The sequence below is a fragment of the Heteronotia binoei genome, chromosome 9 (assembly GCF_032191835.1).
Source record: "Heteronotia binoei isolate CCM8104 ecotype False Entrance Well chromosome 9, APGP_CSIRO_Hbin_v1, whole genome shotgun sequence".
Taxonomy (NCBI): domain Eukaryota; kingdom Metazoa; phylum Chordata; class Lepidosauria; order Squamata; family Gekkonidae; genus Heteronotia; species Heteronotia binoei.
This window is the reverse complement of record NC_083231.1, coordinates 125620333-125642412: the sequence shown is the minus strand read 5'-3', so window position 1 is coordinate 125642412 and position 22080 is coordinate 125620333. Positions and strand designations below refer to the sequence as shown.

At 52.5% G+C, this 22080-nt stretch overlaps 1 protein-coding gene across 1 annotated transcript in view; it reads left to right on the top strand.

The window, feature by feature from the left end:
- Window positions 1-1899: 1899 nt before the first annotated feature.
- The window catches only part of EXOC6B (exocyst complex component 6B), a 327565-nt gene continuing 307384 nt past the window's right edge, over window positions 1900-22080 (top strand). The window contains exon 1 of the mRNA XM_060247225.1: window positions 1900-2008. Coding sequence (XP_060103208.1) covers window positions 1905-2008 — 104 coding nt within the window. The 5' untranslated portion in view covers window positions 1900-1904. The remainder of the gene's footprint in view (window positions 2009-22080) is intronic.

The window sequence follows — 22080 nt, the reverse complement described above, 5'->3', positions numbered from 1 at the left end:
AATAGAATCCTAGAGTTGGAAGGGACCTCCAGGGTCATCTAGTCCAACCCCCTGCACAATGCAGGAAACTCACAAATCCCTCCCCCTATATTCACAGCATCTTCATTGCTGTCAGGTGGCCATCTAGCCTCTGTCTAAAAACCTCCGAGGAAAGAGAGCCCACCCCTTCCCAAAGAGGAAGCCTGTTCCACTGAGGAACCACTCTAACCGTCAGGAAGTGCTTCCTAATAGAATCCTAGAGTTGGAAGGGACCTCCAGGGTCATCTAGTCCAACCCCCTGCACAGTGCAGGAAACTCACAAACCCCTCCCCCTAAATTCACAGGATCTTCACTGCTGTCAGATGGCCATCTAGCCTCTGTTTAGAAACCTCCAAGGAAGGAGAGCCCACCACCTCCCAAGAAGGAAGCCTGTTCCACTGAGGAACCGCTCTAAGGGTCAGGAAATTCTTCCTAATAGAATCACAGAGTTGGAAGGGACCTCTAGGGTAATCTAGTCCAACCCCCTGCACAAGGCAGGAAACTCAAACACCTCCCCCTAAATTCACAGAATCTTCATTGCTGTCAGGTGGCCATCTAGCCTTTGTTGAAAAACCTCCAAGGAAGGAGAGCCCACCACCTCCCAAGGAGGAAGCCTGTTCCACTGAGGAACCGCTCTAGCAGTCAGGAAGTTCTTCCTAATGTTGAACCGGAAACTCTTGATTTAATTTCAACCCACTGGTTCTGGTCCGACCTTTTGGGGCCACAGAAAGCAATTCCACCCCATCCTCTAGATGACAGCCCTTCAAGGACTGGAGAAGGGGGCCTGCACACAAGAGCTCGTGCCTCGAATAAAACTGCACAGAAGAGCTTGTGCCTGACTGGATTCGAACTTTGATCTAATGCCACCCAATACAAAGTTCGAGTCCAGCCAGGCACCTTTAAAACCAATGAAGTTTTCTTCCTGGCCTAAGCTCTCGTGTGCAGGCAGGCATGCCTCTTCAGATAACAGTGAAAGGAGACTTCCTTAATCATAACATCCAGTAGAGAGAGGGGGTGCGTGTGTTGCGGGGTGGGGGGGGGCAGCGGGTGTTAGTTGCCAGGGAGGGCAAGTTAGACTCAAGATGCAGAAGCAACTGGGCTCTCCCTCCTTGGAGGTTTTCAAACAGAGGCTAGATGGCCACCTGACAGCGATGAAGAGCCTGTGAATTTAGGGGGAGGTGTTTGTGAGTTTCCTGCATTGTGCAGGGGGTGGGACTAGATGGCCCTGGAGGTCCCTTCCAACTCTAGGATTTGAAGCATAGCAGGTGTTTTAGAGCAGAACAGCAAGATGGCAAAACAGTAAAATGGCAAGGGATCTTGACAGGTATTTGTGAGTTTCCTGCATTGTGCAGGGGTTGGACTAGATGACCCTAGAGGTCCCTTCCAACTCTGTGATTCTAGCTGAGACTGGATTAAAGCAGAAGGTAAGGTCTGGAAATAGCAGTAAATTAGCCTAGGGAGTTCAGCCAGTGCAGAAGTCACTCAGATGGGTTGCCAACTCTGGGTGGGGAGATTCCTGATGCTTTGGGGAGGGCAGGGACCTCAGTGGGTGAAAGGCCATAGAGTCCAGCCTCCACTTCCCCCAGAGGAACGGATCTCTGTTGCCAGGAGCTCACTTTTAATGGCAGGAGAGCTCCAGCCACGGCCTGGGGGTTGGCAACCTCAAGGACGGAAGAGGCGGGGCGGCGGGCCTTTCCGAAGCGCTTCCGGCCCTAACCGGAACTGCCTGCCCTTTCCTTCCACAGAGGTGTCGCGGCCTAGAGCGGCCGCCGAGGACTACGCTTCCCGGCAGGCCACGCGGCGCGGTTGCCATTGCTACGGCGGGGCGGGCGGAGGCGGGGCGCGGGGAGGGGCGTGGCTGGGCGGCGGGGGAGGGGGCCGGGGCGATGGCGGAGCCGGAGGCGGAGAGGCTGGAGACGGCCTCCGAGCACGAGCGCATCCTCCGCGAGGTCGACAGCACCGACACCGCCTGCATCGGGCCCACCCTCAGGTGAGCGGGCGGCGGCGGGGAGGGGAGGGGGCTCGGCTGCCATAGCAACCGCGAGGGGGAGGGGCAAGGCCTGCCCGGGTGGCCCCGCCCCCCCGCTTCCTGGGGCTCCAGCGCGCTTCCTCCACCCCTCCAGCTGCACCCTGCCCCGGGAAGCCGCTGCAGACTGAGTCAGGCCACCTGCCCAGCAGCATTGCCCGCTCAGACTGGCAGTTGCTCTCCCCCCTCGCATCCACACACCCTGGCACTGCCTTAGCAGCCATTGCATCTCCTGCCCCCTGAAGCGGCTTCAGACTGAGTCAGACCACCTGCCCAGCAGCATTGCCCGCTCAGACTGGCAGCCGCTCGCCCCCCTCGCATCCACACACCCTGGCACTGCCTTACCAGCCATTGCATCTCCTGCCCCCTGAAGCGGCTTCAGACTGAGTCAGACCACCTGCCCAGCAGCATTGCCCGCTCAGACTGGCAGCCGCTCGCCCCCCTCGCATCCACACACCCTGGCACTGCCTTAGCAGCCAGTGCATCTCCTGCCCCCTGAAGCGGCTTCAGACTGAGTCAGACCACCTGCCCAGCAGCATTGCCCGCTCAGACTGGCAGCCGCTCGCCCCCCTCGCATCCACACACCCTGGCACTGCCTTACCAGCCATTGCATCTCATGCCCCATGAAGCGGCTTCAGACTGAGTCAGACCACCTGCCCAGCAGCATTGCCCGCTCAGACTGGCAGCCGCTCTCCCCCCTCGCATCCAGACACCCTGGCACTGCCTTAGGAGCTAGTGCATCTCCTGCCCATGAAGCGGCTTCAGAGTGAGTCAGACCACCTGCCCAGCAGCATTGCCCGCTCAGACTGGCAGCCACTCGCCCCCCTCGCATCCACACACCCTGGCACTGCCTTAGCAGCCAGTGCATCTCGTGCCCCGTTAAATGACTTCAGACTGAGTCAGACCATCTGCCCAGCAGCATTGCCCGCTCAGACTGGCAGCCGCTCTCCCCCCTCGCATCCACACACCCTGGCACTGCCTTAGCAGCAGTGCATCTCCTGCCCATGAAGCGGCTTCAGAGTGAGTCAGACCACCTGCCCAGCAGCATTGCCCGCTCAGACTGGCAGCCACTCGCCCCCCTCGCATCCACACACCCTGGCACTGCCTTAGCAGCCAGTGCATCTCGTGCCCCGTTAAATGACTTCAGACTGAGTCAGACCATCTGCCCAGCAGCATTGCCCGCTCAGACTGGCAGCCGCTCTCCCCCCTCGCATCCACACACCCTGGCACTGCCTTAGCAGCCAGTGCATCTCCTGCCCCATGAAGCGGCTTCAGAGTGAGTCAGACCAACTGCCCAGCAGCATTGCCCGCTCAGACTGGCAGCCGCTCGCCCCCCTCGCATCCACGCACCCTGGCACTGCCTTAGCAGCCAGTGCATCTCCTGCCCCGTTAAATGACTTCAGACTGAGTCAGACCATCTGCCCAGCAGCATTGCCCGCTCAGACTGGCAGCCGCTCGCCCCCCTCGCATCCACACACCCTGGCACTGCCTTAGCAGCCAGTGCATCTCCTGCCCCCTGAAGCGGCTTCAGACTGAGTCAGACCACCTGCCCACTAGCATTGCCCGCTCAGACTGGCAGCCGCTCTCCCCCCTCGCATCCACACACCCTGGCACTGCCTTAGCAGCCAGTGCATCTCGTGTCCCGTTAAATGACTTCAGACTGAGTCAGACCATCTGCCCACCAGCAATGCCCTCTCAGACTGGCAGTTGCTCTCCCCCCTCGCATCCACACACCCTGGCACTGCCTTAGCAGCCAGTGCATCTCCTGCCCCCTGAAGCGGCTTCAGACTGAGTCAGACCACCTGCCCACCAGCATTGCCCACTCAGACAGGCAGCCGCTCTCCTCCCTCGCATCCACACACCCTGGCACTGCCTTAGCAGCCAGTGCATCTCCTGCCCCCTGAAGTGGCTTCAGACTGAGTCAGACCACCTGCCCAGCAGCATAGCCCGCTCAGACTGGCAGCCGCTCTCCCCCCTCGCATCCACACACCCTGGCACTGCCTTAGCAGCCAGTGCATCTCCTGCCCCCTGAAGCGGCTTCAGACTGAGTCAGACCACCTGCCCACCAGCATTGCCCGCTCAGACAGGCAGCCGCTCTCCCCCCTCGCATCCACACACCCTGGCACTGCCTTAGCAGCCAGTGCATCTTGTGCCCCGTGAAGTGGCTTCAGACTGAGTCAGACCATCAGCTCACCAAGGCCAGCATCACCTGCTCGGATTGGCAGCTGCTCTCCCCCCTGCAGAGAGGGGCTTCCTCCACATCTACCCCTCCCCCCAGCATTGCCTTAGCAGCTAGTGCACCTCGTGCCCCGTGAAGCAACTTCAGATTGAGTCAGACCATCAGCCCACCAAGGTCAGCATCGCCCACTCTAACTGGCAGCCACTCCCCCCCCTGCAGAGTGGGGCTTCCACCACATCCACCTTGATCTAGCTTCAGAGAGGAGCTGTACTTTGCTGCAGGAGAGCAGCTCGAGGAGAGACCAACAAGGTTTGGGGGAAGGACCTCTCAAGTGTCAAAGCGCCTTTGAAAGCTTGCACCCCACAAACACGCTTGTTGGAATCTGAGGTGCTCCAGGAATCAAATCAGACCTCCAGCAAAGTCATTGTTTCCTCTAGACTGGAAAGGCTCCGATGGCGTCTCCAGCTGTAGCTGGTCCTCTAAGCCAGGCTCTTCCCCCTGAGGGAATGCAGTGGAATGGAGTTCCGGAACTCCTTTGTGGAAACAAAATTCTCAAAAGATGTTTAGAAATTCACAAGAAGCTGCCGTGTGTTTCTGCTTCACTTCCCTCTTGGGAGTTTCGGTGCCTTTTATTCCAAGAAAAAAAGTCCTGCCTGTACTTTTGGTTGCCTTCTGAAGGACACTTCTCTGGAAGCAAATCCTATTCAGTAGACTTCAGTGGGATTCTGTGCGGACTTATGTAGGTTTGCTTTCCTCTTTTTCTGCATTTCCCCCAGTTCTGCAGTATTTGTTTTGAGATACGGTATCCAGTAAGTTACCTTTTATGATTATTACGTTTTGTCTAAATTGTTTCTTAAACAAAGACTGGAATGGTTGGGTATTCTGAAATTTATTTGTTTGTTTATTATTGAATCAGCTCAGTTGCTAACCTTTTCAAAATGACAATGAAATGCCAACTAAATCAGAGATCAAAGCGTGCGTTTAGACTGCTTTGTGAACACAACATCCCAAAGCCAAGGTACCGCACTGGATTATATCCTACTGCTATTCGGGGAGGGAAGCAGCTCTTTCCTTGCCTCCTTTCCCTTTCCTGTGATCTTCCACAGGTAATATTGGGGCAACAGGGACTTTACCTGCTTTGTGAGTCTTATGAATTGATTCTGGCAGGATGTTCTGTAGCTTTGGTGCCACCACAAAAATGGCCCTGTCAGATTGCCAAGCCAGTGTACTTCAGGTGGCGGGGGCCCTGGAGCAAGACGTCTGAAGATGTCCTCGCTCTCCAGGGAGGCTCCTGTGGGAGATGGCGGTTCTTATAGTCTCCTGGTCCTGAACAGTCAACCCTTCCTTGGAGTTAAGGTGGAAGACTCAAACCCGGAGTTAAACAGAATCATAGAATCACAGAGTTGGAAGGGGCCATGCAGATAAATCTAGTTCAGCCCCCTGCTCAGTGTAGGATCAGCCTAACTTTTTAATTATTTAACCCGGGTATTTATCTTTGCACAGTGCATCAGTAATTCTCGCATGGGGATCCTTGGGACTGCTCGTGGGAGCCAGCTGGAGTGGCTTCCTTGTCTCTTCACACAGCAAGTGGAGACCCAAGAGGACTCTGAAAGCCCCTGACGCTTGCTCTTTCGTCAGCATTGAAGGGTGATGTCTTCTGCTGCAAAGAAATAAAATGGGTGGCCCAAGCTTGCTTTGATGAGAAGCTTTGGGAGGTGGTCGCCTTCCAAGGAGAGTCTGGGGAGGACTTGCCCAGACAGGTGTGAAGGGGGATTGGGATCAGGCAGGAGAGCTGGTGAAGAAACGACACATCAGGAAAGTGGGGCAGGTTGTCCTGTTCCTCAGTGGGATATTCCTTTCCTGATGAAAGCAGCAGGAGGGCAGGCTCCGAGGCTTGAGAAAGGCTGGGGTGGGGGCAGAATGAAGCCTTCCAGCAATGCATTCTATGGCGGCACCCTCCTCCAGTTTACGTGTGTAGCGGCCAGGCCCCTGCCTGTGGCTGTTCTGCAGCCCCTGCTCTTCGCCTGCTTCCCACCTTTCCCACTTCCCTTTAGATGTGCTGCAGAACACGCATGCCTCTGGCTGGCTTCCAGCCACACATTTGGCCAGGATTCTGGATTTTTCTCCTGCTTCCCCCCCCCCCCCCTTGGGTGTTTCCACAGCAGGAGGAGTGAGACAGAGAACCAGCACAGGCTCCTGGCAAGACGGTTGTAGCAGCGTCCTTGGGCCTGCTTCTTTGCCACCTCCACGCTGGTGGCATTGGGAAGGCCTGGCCTGTGGGGCACCGTCTCTCTTCAGAGGGCTGCCACGGGAGTATCTTGAGCTGCACCCAATGAAGTGGCTGCCACTTGAGACTGACGGCTGCCCCCCCCACGCCCTGAGTATTTATATAACGTGTTTGTTCCTCTTCTTTGGTAACTGTAGAGAGAGATCTTTGCTTTGAGACGAATTCGCAGGTGCAGATCTTTCCTGTGTCCTGTGAGGAGGTTCCTTTGGGAGCTGTTTTGTGAGACTGATCTCAAGGCCACACTTACGGGTCGCATTACCAGGCCAGCGGGGATGGAAGCGAACACTTCTGCCGGGTTAATGGGGCCTTTGTTCTCTGGAGCGTCTTCTAGCGATGCTCCCCTTCAAAGAGCAGCTCTTTGCCTGCAGAGGCCAGCTGCCAGCTCCTCTCTCCTGTCCCAGGGAGCTCACCAAAGCGCAACTGGGCGTGTGGCCATCACGCCTCCTCTGCTCACCTGCCCTCTGTGGGGGCTTCAGTAGCTGCTGCTAGACCTGCCTTCTGAGAAGCAGGATCTGATGCTTGGCCTTGTGTTTCACGAATGGCAGCTGGTTGTCTCAAATTATTTTCGTTGGCAGCCGAAGTATTTCATAGAATCATAGAATCAGAGTTGGAAGGAACCTCCGGGGTCATCTAGTCCAACCCTCTGCATAAATGCAGGAAACCCACAGACACCTCCCCCTAAATCCACAGGATCTTCATTGCTGTCAGATGGCCATCTAGCCTCTGCTTAAAAACCTCCAAGGAAGGAGAGCCCACCACCTCCCGAGGAGGAAGCCTGTTCCACTGAGGAACCGCTGAGGGTCATAGAATGCTAGAGTTGTAAGGCACCTCCAGGGTCACCTAGTCCAACTCCCTGCACAATGCAGGAAACTCACAGACACCTCCCCCTAAATTCACAGGATCCTCATTGCTGTCAGATGGCCATCTAGCCTCTGCTTAAAAACCTCCAAGGAAGGAGAGCCCACCACCTCCCCAGGAGGAAGCCTGTTCCACGGAGGAACCCCTCTAAACTCACAAATCCCTCCCCCTAAATTCACAGGATCCTCATTGCTGTCAGGTGGCCATCTAGCCTCTGTTTCAAAACCTCCAAGGAAGGAGAGCCCACCACCTCCTGAGGTGAGAGGGAGGGGGCAGGGAATCCCACTCCCCTGCTCTTCTCGGTGTTGAAAACTGGCCCCTGGGTAACGGGAGCAGTTTGGGCTGGATCCCAGAGTGGGGCTCGCAGAGCTGGACTTTTCCTGCCTCCCTGTTTCGGCACCACTCAGTGAAATTCTGCAGCTGGAGGCCCCACCCTCACGAGTGGCCCCAAATCTCCCCCTCCTTCTGCCCCTGATTGTACCATTCTGCTCTCAGGAGTGCTCTCCTGCAGCTGGAGCAGCGCCCTTGGTTCCAGATCTTTGCCTGTACCCTGCTTTCGTTCAGTTCTTCCTTTGCTTCAGCCTGAATCCCTGCTAGGACCTCTGTCCTGTCGTCCAAGGTTCTCCTGGCCCCGCCAGTGGTGCTCAGAGAAATGCAATGGATTGGGAGGATGGTGCACTTTGCAGCGCTTTTCTGCTCTTCCTGTTGAAAGAGTGGGACTTCAGCATCCCTTTGTGGAGAACCTGAGGCTCCAGAAGGAGGAGGTGCCTCCGTCAGACTCCTTCTGGTGGGATTCACCTGTGGGCAGGTGTGACTGGCAGGTGAAGGGGAAGAGCTGCATTGCCCCTTCAGCCCCCCCCCCCCTCCGCGTGACTCTTCTCCATCTCTGTCACCCCGTCAGCCCCTTGGTGGTTCTTCCGGGCTGAGCAGCTGGCCCTCTTGCGAGTAGCTGCGTTGCAGGTCTCCTTGCTTTTGCATGCCTGCCTGCCACAAGGGGAGGCCTGGTGGAGCTTGCGGAAGAGGGAGGGCTGCTCTGCTGATGTCGACAGCGATCCACACGCCCTGCTCTTGGGAAGCAGCTCAGGAACTGCCCAGCAAGGGGTGTGGATTGACTGGTGCCCTTTCAGCCTCACAGGAGGCCTCCGTGGCAGTTGGTGATCCAAAGGCAGCAGAGACACGAGAGCACTACTGAGGAGCCCGGCTTCAGAAGAAGAACTGCAGCTGTGGGCTACTTGGGAAGGTGGCGGGGGAGCAGAAAGATAATTGGATGGTTATCTGCTGATATAGTTCATGAGTGACTATAATACCTTGGGTATCTTTCTTTCTGGGTCCCACATGGTGGTTTCAGCCTCCTGCCCACAAAGTAGTCCCCCGGAGCCGCTAACTTTGTGAAATGGTGAGTCTGGGCAGTGGCATTCGCCGCATTAACATCACACTTAAGGACTGTTATTCTGGCCCCAGAAGGTCAGACCCGAACCAGTGGGTTGAAATTAAATCAGAAGGGTTTTCAACTAAACATTAGGAAGAACTTCCCGGTGTTGCATTTCTTCAGTAGAAGAGGCTTCCTCCTTGGGAGGTGGTGGGCTCTCCTTCCTTGGAGGTTTTTAAACGTTTAGATGGCCATCTGACAGCAAGGAAGATCCTGTGAATTTAGGGGGAGGTGTTTGTGAGTTTCCTGCATTGTGCAGAGGGTTGGACTAGATGACCTTGGAGGCCACTTCCAACTCTGTGATTCTATTAGGAAGAACTTCCTGACCATTAGAGTGGTTCCTCAGTGGAACAGGCTTTCTCCTCAGGAGGTGGTGGGCTCTCCTTCCTTGGAAGTTTTTCAACCAAGGCTGGATGGTCCTCTGAGAGCAATGAAGATCCTGTGAATTTAGGGGGAAGTGTTTGTGAGTTTAGAGCGGTTCCTCAGTGGAACAGGCTTCCTCCTCGGGAGGTGGTGGGCTCTCCTTCCTTGGAAGTTTTTCAACCAAGGCTGGATGACCTTCTGAGAGCAATGAAGATCCTGTGAATTTAGGGGGAGGTTTTTGTGAGTTTAGAGGGATTCCTCAGTGGAACAGGCTTCCTCCTCGGGAGGTGGTGGGCTCTCCTTCCTTGGAGCTTTTTAAACAGAGGCTAGATGGCCATCTGACAGCAATGAAGATCCTGTGAATTTAGGGGGAAGCATTTGTGAGTTTTCTGCATTGCGCAGGGGGTTGGACTAGATGACCCTGGAGGTCCCTTCCAACTCTAGGATTCTATTAGGAAGAACTTCCTGGCAGTTAGAGCGGTTCCTCAGTGGAACAGGCTTCCTCCTTGGGAGGCGGTGGGCTCTCCTTCCTTGGAGGTTTTTCAACAGGCTGGATGGCCACCTGACAGCAATGAAGATCCTGTGAATTTAGAGGGAGGTTTTTGTGAGTTTAGAGCGATTTCTCAGTGGAACAGGCTTCCTCCTTGGGAGGTGGTGGGCTCTTCTTCTTTGGAAGTTTTTCTACCGAGGCTGGATGGCCACCTGACAGCAACGAAGATCCTGTGAATTTAGGGGGAGGTGTTTGTGAGTTTAGAGCGGTTCCTCAATGGAAGAGGCTTCCTCCTCGGGAGGTGGTGGGCTCTCCTTCCTTGGAGGTTTTTCAACAGAGGCTAGATGGCCACCTGACAGCAATGAGGATCCTGTGAATTTAGGGGGAGGGGTTAGTGAGTTTAGAGCGGTTCCTCAGTGGAACAGGCTTCCTCCTCAGGAGGTGGTGGGCTCTCCTTCCTTGGAGGTTTTTCAACAGAGGCTGGATGGCCACCTGATAGCCATGGCAATTCTTGAGTTAGATAGATCATGAGAAGGAGGGCCAGAAGGACTTCATCAGTGCCTAGTTCTCGTGGCCCCTCCTGACACGCCCAGGGAAATGCTGTTTGCCACTTTGGGGTCAGGCAGCAATTTTTCTCCAGGCCAGGTTGGCCAGGGATCCATCTTCTGGGCATGGAACAGGTGTCACTGGGGATGTGTGGGGGGGAGGTACTTGTGAATTTCCTGCACGGTGTAGGGAGCTGGACTAGATGACCCTGGAGGATTAATGTAAGGTTTATATTATTTGTGCTGTGTTTAATCTGTATATCTTTGCATTGTCCCTCGTGCTGCCTTGTCCTTTAAGGACCTCAGTGCAGCATATGAGCCTCTGCTGCAGGGGTGCCCGCTTCACACGCAGAATGTCCCACTTTCCATCGCCGACATCTCCTCTTGAAGTAGTTTCAGGGTAGCCCTGCTGGCACGCAAAGGGGAGCAGCGGCAACAGACAGTCTTGGGCGAGACAGTCTGCTCCTGCGCGGATAATGATCTTTGTACAGCTACTTCGTGTCCTGATACGATCTTTTCCCACGTGGTGGTGTGGGGGAAAGTTGAGCTTGGATCCTGCAGGATAGAAGGAACTGCGGGCATCTTGAATGGGGCATGAAAAAACAGCAGTTATTGCTACTGGGTTCCATAAAAACAAGAAGAGCTGGGCCAAAGTCTTCCTTTTTGGGCTGTGACATCTGCCTGGAGTGAATTGTCAGCTGATTACAGAATTCAGGCTTGTGTGCAGTCCACTGGGGAATACTGGGCTGTGTAGCTCCCTGTTGATGTGTGCGGCCTTGGGGAAGCTGCTGTCCTTGGGAGATCCTGGGCCAAGGAGGATCACTGGCTTTGCATACAACTAGTAACACGTCTGTCAAGATCAAGTGTTGGGAAGGGGCAGGTGCTTGCAAATAAGTGTACTTACAGTGATCACATATTTGGCAAAGGCTATAAATAACGAATTCTGATAAGCAGAAGTCCAGCAGCATTCCTAGGCGACAGCAGGGAGGCTGCCTGGTTAGGAGAGGTGCCTCTTTCTCTTATCTAGGAAGGGGAGGAGTGGTTGCTGATTGGAAGCCCTTGTGCAAGTGAAGGAGCTAAGCCTTTGCAAAACACTTTGTGGTGTAAGACTTGAGGGACTGGGAATGGCCTGGCACTGCGACTGTCTTGCAGGGCTGCAGGTAGCCATTTCCCTCTCAGTGGAGAGCCAGTTTGGTGTAGTGGTAAGTGTGCAGACTCTTATCTGGGAGAACCGGGTTTGATTCCCCACTCCTCCACTTGCACCTGCTGGAATGGCCTCGGGTCAGCCAGAGCTCTGGCAGAGGTTGTCCTTGAAAGGGCAGCTGCTGTGAGAGCCCTCTCAGCCCCACCCACCTCACAGGGTGTCTGTTGTGGGGGAGGGAGGTAAAGGAGATTGTGAGCCGCTCTGAGACTCTTTGGAGTGGAGGGCGGGATATAAATCCAATATCTTCTTCTTTTTCTTCTTCTTCTTCTTCTTCTTCATGGAGGGCTCTCTGGTGTCCCTGCGGCCGAACACAGGCAGGATCTGGGTGGTCCGACGGCATGAGTTCAGCTGTGGCCTGGTTTGTTTGTCCAGAGATGGAATGTTGAAGAGCCGTGAAGAAGATCAGATTTATACTCCGCCCTTCACTCTGAATCAGAGTCTCAGAGCTCCTTACAATCTCCTTTACCTCCCGACCTCCCCCACAACAGACCCCCTGTGAGGTGGGTGGGGCTGAGAGGGCTCTCACAGCAGCTGCCCTTTCAAGGACAACATCTGCAAGAGCTCTGGCTGACCAAGGCCATGCCAGCAGCTGCAAGTGGAGAAGTGGGGAATCCAACCCGGTTCTCTCAGATAAGAGAGCTCAGGCTGACCCAAGGCCATTCCAGCAGCTGCAAGTGGAGAAGTGGGGAATCCAACCCGGTTCTCCCAGATAAGAGAGCTCAGGCTGACCCAAGGCCATTCCAGCAGGTGCAAGTGGAGGAGTGGGGAATCCAACCCGGTTCTCCCAGATAAGAGAGCTCTGGCTGACCCAAGACCATTCCAGCAGGTGCAAGTGGAGGAGTGGGGAATCCAACCCGGTTCTCCCAGATAAGAGAGCTCTGGCTGACCCGAGGCCATTCCAGCAGGTGCAAGTGGAGGAGTGGGGAATCAAACCCGGTTCTCCCAGATAAGAGAGCTCTGGCTGACCCAAGGCCATTCCAGCAGCTGCAAGTGGAGGAGTGGGGAATCCAACGCGGTTCTCCCAGATAAGAGAGCTCTGGCTGACCCAAGGCCATTCCACCAGCTGCAAGTGGAGGAGTGGGGAATCCAACGCGGTTCTCCCAGATAAGAGAGCTCTGGCTGACCCATGGCCATTCCAGCAGCTGCAAGTGGAGGAGTGGGGAATCCAACGCGGTTCTCCCAGATAAGAGAGCTCTGGCTGACCCAAGGCCATTCCAGCAGCTGCAAGTGGAGGAGTGGGGAATCCAACGCGGTTCTCCCAGATAAGAGAGCTCTGGCTGACCCAAGGCCATTCCAGCAGCTGCAAGTGGAGGATTGGGGAATCGAACCCAGTTCTCCCAGATAAGAGAGCTCTGGCTGACCCAAGGCCATTCCAGCAGCTGCAAGTGGAGGATTGGGGAATCGAACCCGGTTCTCCCAGATAAGAGAGCTCTGGCTGACCCAAGGCCATTCCAGCAGCTGCAAGTGGAGGAGTGGGGAATCCAACGCGGTTCTCCCAGATAAGAGAGCTCTGGCTGACCCAAGGCCATTCCAGCAGCTGCAAGTGGAGGAGTGGGGAATCCAACGCGGTTCTCCCAGATAACAGAGCGATGGCTGACCCAAGGCCATTCCAGCAGCTGCAAGTGGAGGATTGGGGAATCGAACACGGTTCTCCCAGATAAGAGAGCTCTGGCTGACCCAAGGCCATTCCAGCAGCTGCAAGTCGAGGAGTGGGGAATCCAACGCGGTTCTCCCAGATAAGAGAGCTCTGGCTGACCCAAGGCCCTTCCAGCAGCTGCAAGTGCAGGAGTGGGGAATCCAACGCGGTTCTCCCAGATAAGAGAGCTCTGGCTGACCCAAGGCCATTCCAGCAGGTGCAAGTGGAGGAGTGGGGAATCCAACCCGGTTCTCCCAGATAAGAGAACTCTGGCTGACCCAAGGCCATTCCAGCAGCTGCAAGTGGAGGAGTGGGGAATCCAACCCGGTTCTCCCAGATAAGAGAGCTCTGGCTGACCCAAGGCCATTCCAGCAGCTGCAAGTGGAGGAGTGGGGAATCCAATCCGGTTCTCCCAGATAAGAGAACTCTGGCTGACCCAAGGCCATTCCAGCAGGTGCAAGTGGAGGAGTGGGGAATCGAACCTGGTTCTCCCAGATAAGAGAGCTCTGGCTGACCCAAGGCCATTCCAGCAGCTGCAAATGGAGGAGTGGGGAATCCAACCCAGTTCTCCCGGATAAGAGAGCTCTGGCTGACCCAAGGCCATTCCAGCAGGTGCAAGTGGAGGAGTGGGGAATCGAACCCGGTTCTCCCAGATAAGAGAGCTATGGCTGACCCAAGGCCATTCCAGCAGCTGCAAGTGGAGGAGAGGGGAATCCAACCCGGTTCTCCCAGATAAGAGAGTTCTGGCTGACCCAAGGCCATTCCAGCAGGTGCAAGTGGAGGAGTGGGGAATCCAACCCGGTTCTCCCAGATAAGAGAGCTCTGGCTGAGCCAAGGCCATTCCAGCAGCTGCAAGTGGAGGAGTGGGGAATCCAACCCGGTTCTCCCAGATAAGAGAGCTCTGGCTGACCCAAGGCCATTCCAGCAGCTGCAAGTGGAGGAGTGGGGAATCCAACCCGGTTCTCCCAGATAAGAGAACTCTGGCTGACCCAAGGCCATTCCAGCAGGTGCAAGTGGAGGAGTGGGGAATCCAACCCGGTTCTCCCTGATAAGAGAGCTCTGGCTGACCCAAGGCCATTGCAGCAGCTGCAAGTGGAGGAGTGGGGAATCCAACCCGGTTCTCCCAGATAAGAGAGCTCTGGCTGACCCAAGGCCATTCCAGCAGCTGCAAGTGGAGGAGTGGGGAATCCAACCCGGTTCTCCCAGATAAGAGAGCTATGGCTGACCCAAGGCCATTCCAGCAGGTGCAAGTGGAGGAGTGGGGAATCAAACCAGGTTCTCCCAGATAAGAGAGCTATGGCTGACCCAAGGCCATTCCAGCAGGTGCAAGTGGAGGAGTGGGGAATCCAACGCGGTTCTCCCAGATAAGAGAGCTCTGGCTGACCCAAGGCCGATCCAGCAGGTGCAAGTGGAGGAGTGGGGAATCAAACCAGGTTCTCCCAGATAAGAGAGCTCTGGCTGACCCAAGGCCATTCCAGCAGCTGTAAGTGGAGGAGTGGGGAATCCAACCCGGTTCTCCCAGATAAGAGAGCTCTGGCTGACCCAAGGCCATTCCAGCAGCTGCAAGTGGAGGAGTGGGGAATCCAACCCGGTTCTCCCAGATAAGAGTGCACACTTAACCACTATGCCAAACTGGCTCTCAAGGAAGCTTATGGGACCCGTCTGTGTTATAGTTGCAGGAGTGAATGTTAAAGCACCTTTCTTCTCTGGCTGCCGGACTCCGCTTGGGAAAGGCGTTCACCATGCAGGGCTGTCTGAATCCGTCTCCCACTCCGGGAAGGCTGGCTTTACATGCAGCTGGAGCACCAGGAAACAGGCTGTGTGAGAAAGGGCCCCTCAAGGGATGATATCATCACAAGAGCCATAAACTGAATGAGGGTGACTCACTATGTGGGAAGAGTGAATCCTCTGCAACCGCAAAGCAGGCCGTCCTCCTGGAACACCAGCCTCTGACACATGCGGCTGGCCAGGCAGCGGAGAAGTGTGGCCGGAGGCTGGCTTGCTAACAGGAATTGGGAAGGCGGAGAGAGTCGCTGCTGGGAGGAGCTGTGATTTTTGTGAGCGGCCTTGTGGTCACCTTCAGCAGCCAGGGGAGTTGCAGGAACTGAGATGTCTGATGCGTTTTTATCCCACTCGTCTGTCAGAGAGCTCAGCTGGATCGGAGTGCAGGGAATTGGCCTGTCTGTTTCCTGCTGGGGAAAACCGGGCGCTTTACATGGTCATCAAACATTGTGATCCTAAACAGAGTTGCTTTCTTTTAAGCCCACTGACTTCAATGGATTTAGAAGGTTGTAACTCTGTGTAGGACTGCTCAGTTAGTTTGCTAAAGTTTGGCGCTGTTCCCTCTCGTGGTAATTTGACTGCGGTTGTCTGTGTCTCGGTGCCATGCCGGTTAGACTACGGCGTTATGTGAGCTGCCTTTGGAAAAGGAGGTGAATGGTTGACTGGGTCTCTCCAGGGTGAAGGCGGTTCATCTTGCCTGGAAAGCTTCCCCTCCCCTTTTGCCATCAAGTCTCGGCCGGCTTATTGTGAAGCTGCACGGTTTTTAAAGGCGAGAGACATTCAGAGGGGGTTTGCCGTTGCCTCAGTCTGTGATGCAACCCTGGATTTCCTTGGTGGTCTCCCATCCAGAGAGCTTCTGGCTAGCTGAGACCATCCTGCTCAGAAAAACCTGTAATGGACTGAAATCGGTGATTGTGGTGTAGTGACTACAGAGCAAGATGAGGATTTGTGAGAAGCAGGTATGAACCCCTGCTCTGACATCCCCACCACCACCCTGCCCATTCCCCCATGGGGGCTCAGAGCAGAGTACATAAAACATACAGTAATAAAACAATCAAGAACAGGTGAAATCATAATAAAATCAGTTACAGCATTGAGCGCAGAATCTAACCAGCACTTTACATACCACACATATACTATGATGCTATGTAACCCATTGGCCCCCATCAGTAATGGACAGTCCGAATAATGATGAAATAGCAATGCTATATTAATAGCATAATTTTTTCGGCACTGATGATGGCACAACGTGATGGTACAGGAGGGGAGGCCGACCGATCTAGCAAGCGGACGCCTGCTGCCTCATCCAAAAGCCTGGCGGAACAGCTCTGTTTTACAGGCCCTATGAAAGGCTAACAAGCCAGGTAGGGCCCGAATCTCCATAGGGAGCTGATTCCACCAGGTCAGGGCCAGGACTGAAAAAGCCCTGGCCTCGGTAGAGGCAAGACGGGTATCCCTTGGCTGGGGACGGTCAAAAGTTCTTGGGAGGCTGAACAAAGCAACCTCTGGGGCATATATGGAGAGAGACGTGGAAACTTGATGGACAACCTTGGGCCAGTCATGTCCTCTCAGTCTTACCTGCCTCACAGGTGATCCAAAGAAAGAAGCAAAGAAGGATCCAGAGATGTTTAGCCTGGAGAAGAGGTGGCTGAGAGGTGATAGGATCACCATCTCAAGTCCTTGAAAAGCTGTCCTAGAGAGGATGGGGTGGAATTTTTTTCTGTGGCCCCAGAAGGTAGGACCAGAACCAACGGGTTGAAATTAAATCAAAAGAGTTTCTGGCTCAACATTAGGAAGAACTTCCTGTCCGTTAGAGCGATTCCTCAGTGGAAGAGGCTTCCTCCTTGGGAGGTGGTGGGCTCTCCTTCCTTGGAGGTTTTTAAGCAGAGGCTAGATGGCCATCTGACAGCAATGAGGATCCTGTGAATTCGGGGGGAGGTATTTGTGAGTTTAGAGCGGTTCCTCAGTGGAACAGGCTTCCTCCTCGGGAGGTGGTGGGCTCTCCTTCCTTGGAGGTTTTTAAAGAGAGGCTAGATGGCCATCTGACAGCAGTGCAGATCCTGTGAATTTAGGGGGCTCAAAGACAGGATCAGGACAAAACCGGGGGAGGAGGGGGGCAACTGGAATGCATGATCTTTCGTGCCAAACTGCCAGCAGGTGACATGATACCAGTTGACCAATGCGGTGTCTTTCCAGGACATGTGCCCAGCTATTCTGCAGCTTTATGAACTCCCAGTTAAGCAAGCCACCGTCCCCTCCCCTGTTCCTTGTTTTAATGACATGGAATGTGGAGGAGAACTCCCTCCTGGCTCTGCCTTGAAGCTTGTAGGTCCCATGCTCTCCTCTTCATCCACCTGTCAGACTTCCGCCCCAATCTCTTCTGTTATCTGTCCCTCTGAAACTGCAAGTCAGCATGACCTTATGTTCTCAGAGAGGGGCCTTTTGTAATTCTAATAATAAGAAGAAGACTGCAGATTTATACCCCGCCCTTCTCTCTGAATCAGACTCAGAGCGGCTTACAATCTCCTATAACTTCTCCCCCCACAACAGACACCCTGTGAGGTGGGTGGGGCTGGAGAGGGCTCTTACAGCAGCTACTGTTTCAAGGACAATCTCTGCCAGAGCTATGGCTGATCCAAGGCCATCCCAGCAGGTGCATGTGAGGAGTGAAGAATCAAACCCAGTTCTTCCAGATAAAAGTCCACACACTTAACCACTACACCAAACAGATAAGCCCAACTCTGAACCAAAAGTCAAGGAATGTCTACAGAAAAAGCAGTTTCTTGACCGACATGAAACTTTCTCCCCTCATATACTGACATGAGGATCTTTCTGGAAAAAATATGAATTGGAAGAACTTCCTGCAAAATTTTCCAGTGTTCTAAATAGGCATGATCTCATTAAGGACAGTTATGTTGACCTACTTTTAACATTTGTTTGCTAAACATCTCCCGTGTTAGTTTTATATCCTAATGGGTTGTCAGATCCGGCACCTTGGTTTGAATATTTCCAGATTAGATATTTACTTCAAGACTCCAAAGTAATCTCGTCAATTTCTCGCCCTTCGACTGATTTTGAACACTTCATTCTTCATCTGCAAGAAGGAAGAGTGACCAAAAGCCTCATTTCACGGCTTTATCTTATTCTTGTCTAGACTGGAAATATCCTTACCTCCTTATACTAATCCATGGCACAAGGACTGTAACATTACACTCTCTCCGGATCAATGGGACTCCATTTGGGCCAATGATACCCTACAATCCAACATAATTAATGTATCACAACAAAATTACAAATTAATAGCACGTTGGTATCTCACTCCTAATCAACTTTCTTACATGACTCAGTCGGGCTCTTCTGACTGTTGGAGAAATTGTGGTCTCAAAGCCTCCTATATCCATTGTTGGTGGGCTTGCCCTAAAATTAGACCTTTTTGGGCCTCAATTTGTGCCCATCTTTTATCACTAACAGGTGTTATAATCCCTGATAACCCAGCAATTATACTTCTTAACCACTTGTCCAGAATTCAACTGTCACCCTCTAAGAAGTCCTTGATTGTCAAACTTTTAACGGCCGCAAAAACAACGATAGCACAGGCCTGGAAAAACACTAAGAAATTGTCACTTGATACTTGGCTTCTCAAAGGTTGGGAACACATTGTAATGGATAAAATTCAGGCGGCTTTAGACCATAATGACCCGTATCAAGCTTATTCTAAGTATTTGGCAATTTGGCTCCCAATTTTGGAAAAACTCGATAGTGATCCGTTTTATATCGATTCCTATACCAAAAGCAAAATGTATAAAGATTTTTTATTGCTATAGTGTTAGGTCATAACAACTTATTTTATAGACATGATAATACTTTAGTCCTTCCTTTAGCCTTATTGTCTTTTTAATAATATTAGTAATTATAATTTAGTAGATTGTCTTGATTTGTATTTGTATTTTTTGTGTCTTGGTTAAATTTTTTGTCTTATTTTATAATGATATCTTTTATGATACCTTTTCTAATTCTCTTAATTTTATTTTGAATCTAAGTTATATTTATTCTTCAATAAAACTGTTTGAACTTTAAAATATACGTATATATATGTATATATCTCCTAATGGCAACAAGCACTTAGACTAAAATATTTGTTTAGGGAAACAAAAATGAAGGCAGATTACAGAAAATAAAACAGCAGCATCAGACAGCAGACGACAACCAGTGAACAGTACAATAAAACTGAGATAAAAGGATTAGGGAATGCTGCCGTCAGCACACGACCTAAAGCATGGTATAGCATAAACCAGGCTGAAGTTTATTGTAAGAGACACATAGAATAAATGTCAGATGTTTGAGAGCCACAAGACATGAACAACAGATGTTGGAGGGAGGGAGGAAGGAAGGAAAAATAGATGGGGAGGGAAGGAGAGGTTGAAAGAAAGCAACTTTAACTTTAAATGCATTCTCCAAGCTGCTGGCTGGCTTGGCTTGGTGAAGTGATTTAAAGAGACAAATGCCTTCTCCAAGGCAGCCGAGGGAGTGGTGAACATATGAACATATGAAGCTGCCTTCTACTGAATCAGACCCTCGGTCCATCAAAGTCAGTATTGTCTTCTCAGACTGGCAGCGGCTCTCCAGGGTCTCAAGCTGAGGTTTTTCACACCTATTTGCTTGGACCCTTTTTTGGAGATGCCAGGGATTGAACCTGGGACCTTCTGCTTCCCAAGCAGATGCTCTACCACTGAGCCACCATCCCTCCCACTGTGGGGTCTTTGAGAGCCACACATTACATGTGAAAGAGCCACACGTGGCTCCTGACTCACAGTTTGGCTGCCACTGGTGTAAACCATACAGAAAGTGCAATTAGAATGGTAGCAGTAATTCAGTAGAAGCCATACTTGCAACCAATATTGCAATGCACTGCAGTCTTATTCCATTATAGCGGTGCCCTTCTGGACTGTTCTTATCCTTTTATTAAAAATGCCCTTCTGAAGATTTCTGCTTTCCATGTTCTGTGGAATAATAAAAGTGTGGGGTCTTTCCTGGCCTCCTCAGACAGGCTGTTCAGCAAGGTGGGAGCCACCACGGAATATAGGTGCGCGAGCCATTGACGATCTTGCCCATTTCCAAGGTGGCCCCTCAGAAGGACTTGCTGTTTGCCCAATATTGGTAGCAGCTGGAGTTTCCAAGTATCCAGTATAAAACCCCGAAACAACAAGAGTCTCAAATATGAAAACCTGTCAAGCAGGAAGAGACCTCCAGGCAAGAAAGACGGGGCTTAGTTTGATGGAAGACTGCGTTGTCAGCCTTTAAGGTGGCACAAGACTGCTGCTTCTTTCTCTCTCCCTCCTTGCTTACATGTGCTCCGCTCTGCCACAAGATATTCAAGCTGTGGTCATTGCTCTCCCATGGGAAGAACGTGTGTGTGTTCATGCATGGGGCAGGGGAACGGCTGTGGGGCTGTGAAGCGGGGAGACGCTGTTTCAGACGTGAGCAGGTTGCAAACTAGAGGCACAACCGGAAGCCCTTTGCTCTCCCTTGCTTTGTGTTGGGTGGGCGGTGACACACCTGCCCTAGCTTGAGAGTGGCATGGTGCGTGTGACTCAGAGGTGCGCTTGGCAGCCTGCAAAAGCTGGAAATGCCAGTGGCAGCAAGGCTTGCCCTGCTTGGATCCCCTCCAGGTGCTCTCGGGAAGGGGGGAAGTCATTGTCAGAGGTAGGCGGGGCCTGCCACACTGAATGAGTCAGTGGTTGCAGGCCATCAGTGCCCTCAACTCTGCCTTGCAGTGAGCTGTAAACTTGTGGTCTAGCTGGACTGCTTCATTTATAGCTTGCTTTTCTTGCTGGGGCTCAAGGCAGGTTACAAAATATGAAAGCAGTGCGAGCAGACAGCCTATGGCAACCAGTGAGCGAGCCAATAGGACGAGCATTACAGTATTAGGGGAAAAAAGCAAGGCATGACTAACCATAAAGAGTTACCGAAAGAGCAGAGCAGTGTAGGATGCATTAGAACAGTCTGCTGTGGAGGAAACTGCAGCATGAGATCACGGGGTCAGATCAAGGTAGAGAGCAGAGATGTGAAATTTCCAGAAATTTTGAAGCCACTGGGGTGGGGGAGAGAAACATTGACCAGTTTTCCACTAGACCTTTCATGCTGGTTTAGCCCTGTCCCCAAGCTGACATTCTATAGTAAAATCACAGAACCATAGAGTCATAGAGTTGGTTTCTCTGTTTCTAGCATAGAATGTCACTTGGGGGGACAGGGCTAAACCAGGATTAAAGGTCTAGTGCAGAATTGGTCATTCTGTACCTGTTTTTTGGGAACAAAACAGAAATTTTGGGAAAAACTGCAATATATGCAGGTGCTTTCTGTCCTAGCAAACTTGATTTTACTGCTTTGACAACATAAGATGTGTCACTCGTAGATGAGGTGTTTTTTAGTTCTCTTTCAAATTTTGGATTTGTTCATCAGGAAAACTGAAAAAAGACCTCTGATGAAAATGAAAAAAAAAGTGCCAGGTTTCCCCAGAAGTGTTCATTTTTTCATGGGTCTTTGCCTCTGCAGGTGGTGGGGAGGGGGTCACCTGGCTTAAATGAAGTGGGAAGAGGGGCTTTTTAAATTTGCTCCTCTGTTAGCCTGCATCTCTGGCTGCTGCCATGCAGAGTCCTGGCTTTTGACTGGCTCAGCAGGGGCCAGCTGAGCCCTTGAGAAGGGGGAAGCACCAGGGTGAACGTCAAGACTTCCATCTTCTCAGCTAGCATCACCCATATCAGATTCAGTGCCCCTTGTTCACCCGTAACCATTTAACTACAAGTGGTAAGGCTCTCTACCACAGCATCAGGTAATTTGGATTAAAAACACAGAACTGGGTTCACCAGCATATGGATGGATATCAGTTACATGGTTCAAGACGTATGAAGAAAGAAGCTTTCTGTTCTTGAAGTGGGGGCTGGGAATGTTTGCATTCAGAGGGAAAGCCGGTCTCCTTTTGGCTGCCTTGGCAAGATCAGAAGGCTCTACCTATTCTTATACATCCTGTGTTTTTGTAGACTCAGTGGGCTGTTATCTCCCATCATCACCACCTTTGTGTGTTTCCATCCAGGAAACAGAAGTCCCCCTCCTTTCTGAATTTGTTTCAGAGGAAAGGCTCATACTGACTCCTTGGTTCTGACTCAGTTCCTTGTCTTGTCTAATGTGGGAGGTGTCTGACTGTCTATCTGCCAGATAATAATGCTGAGGGTTCCAAGTGGAATGTAGTGGGTAAGAACATAAGAG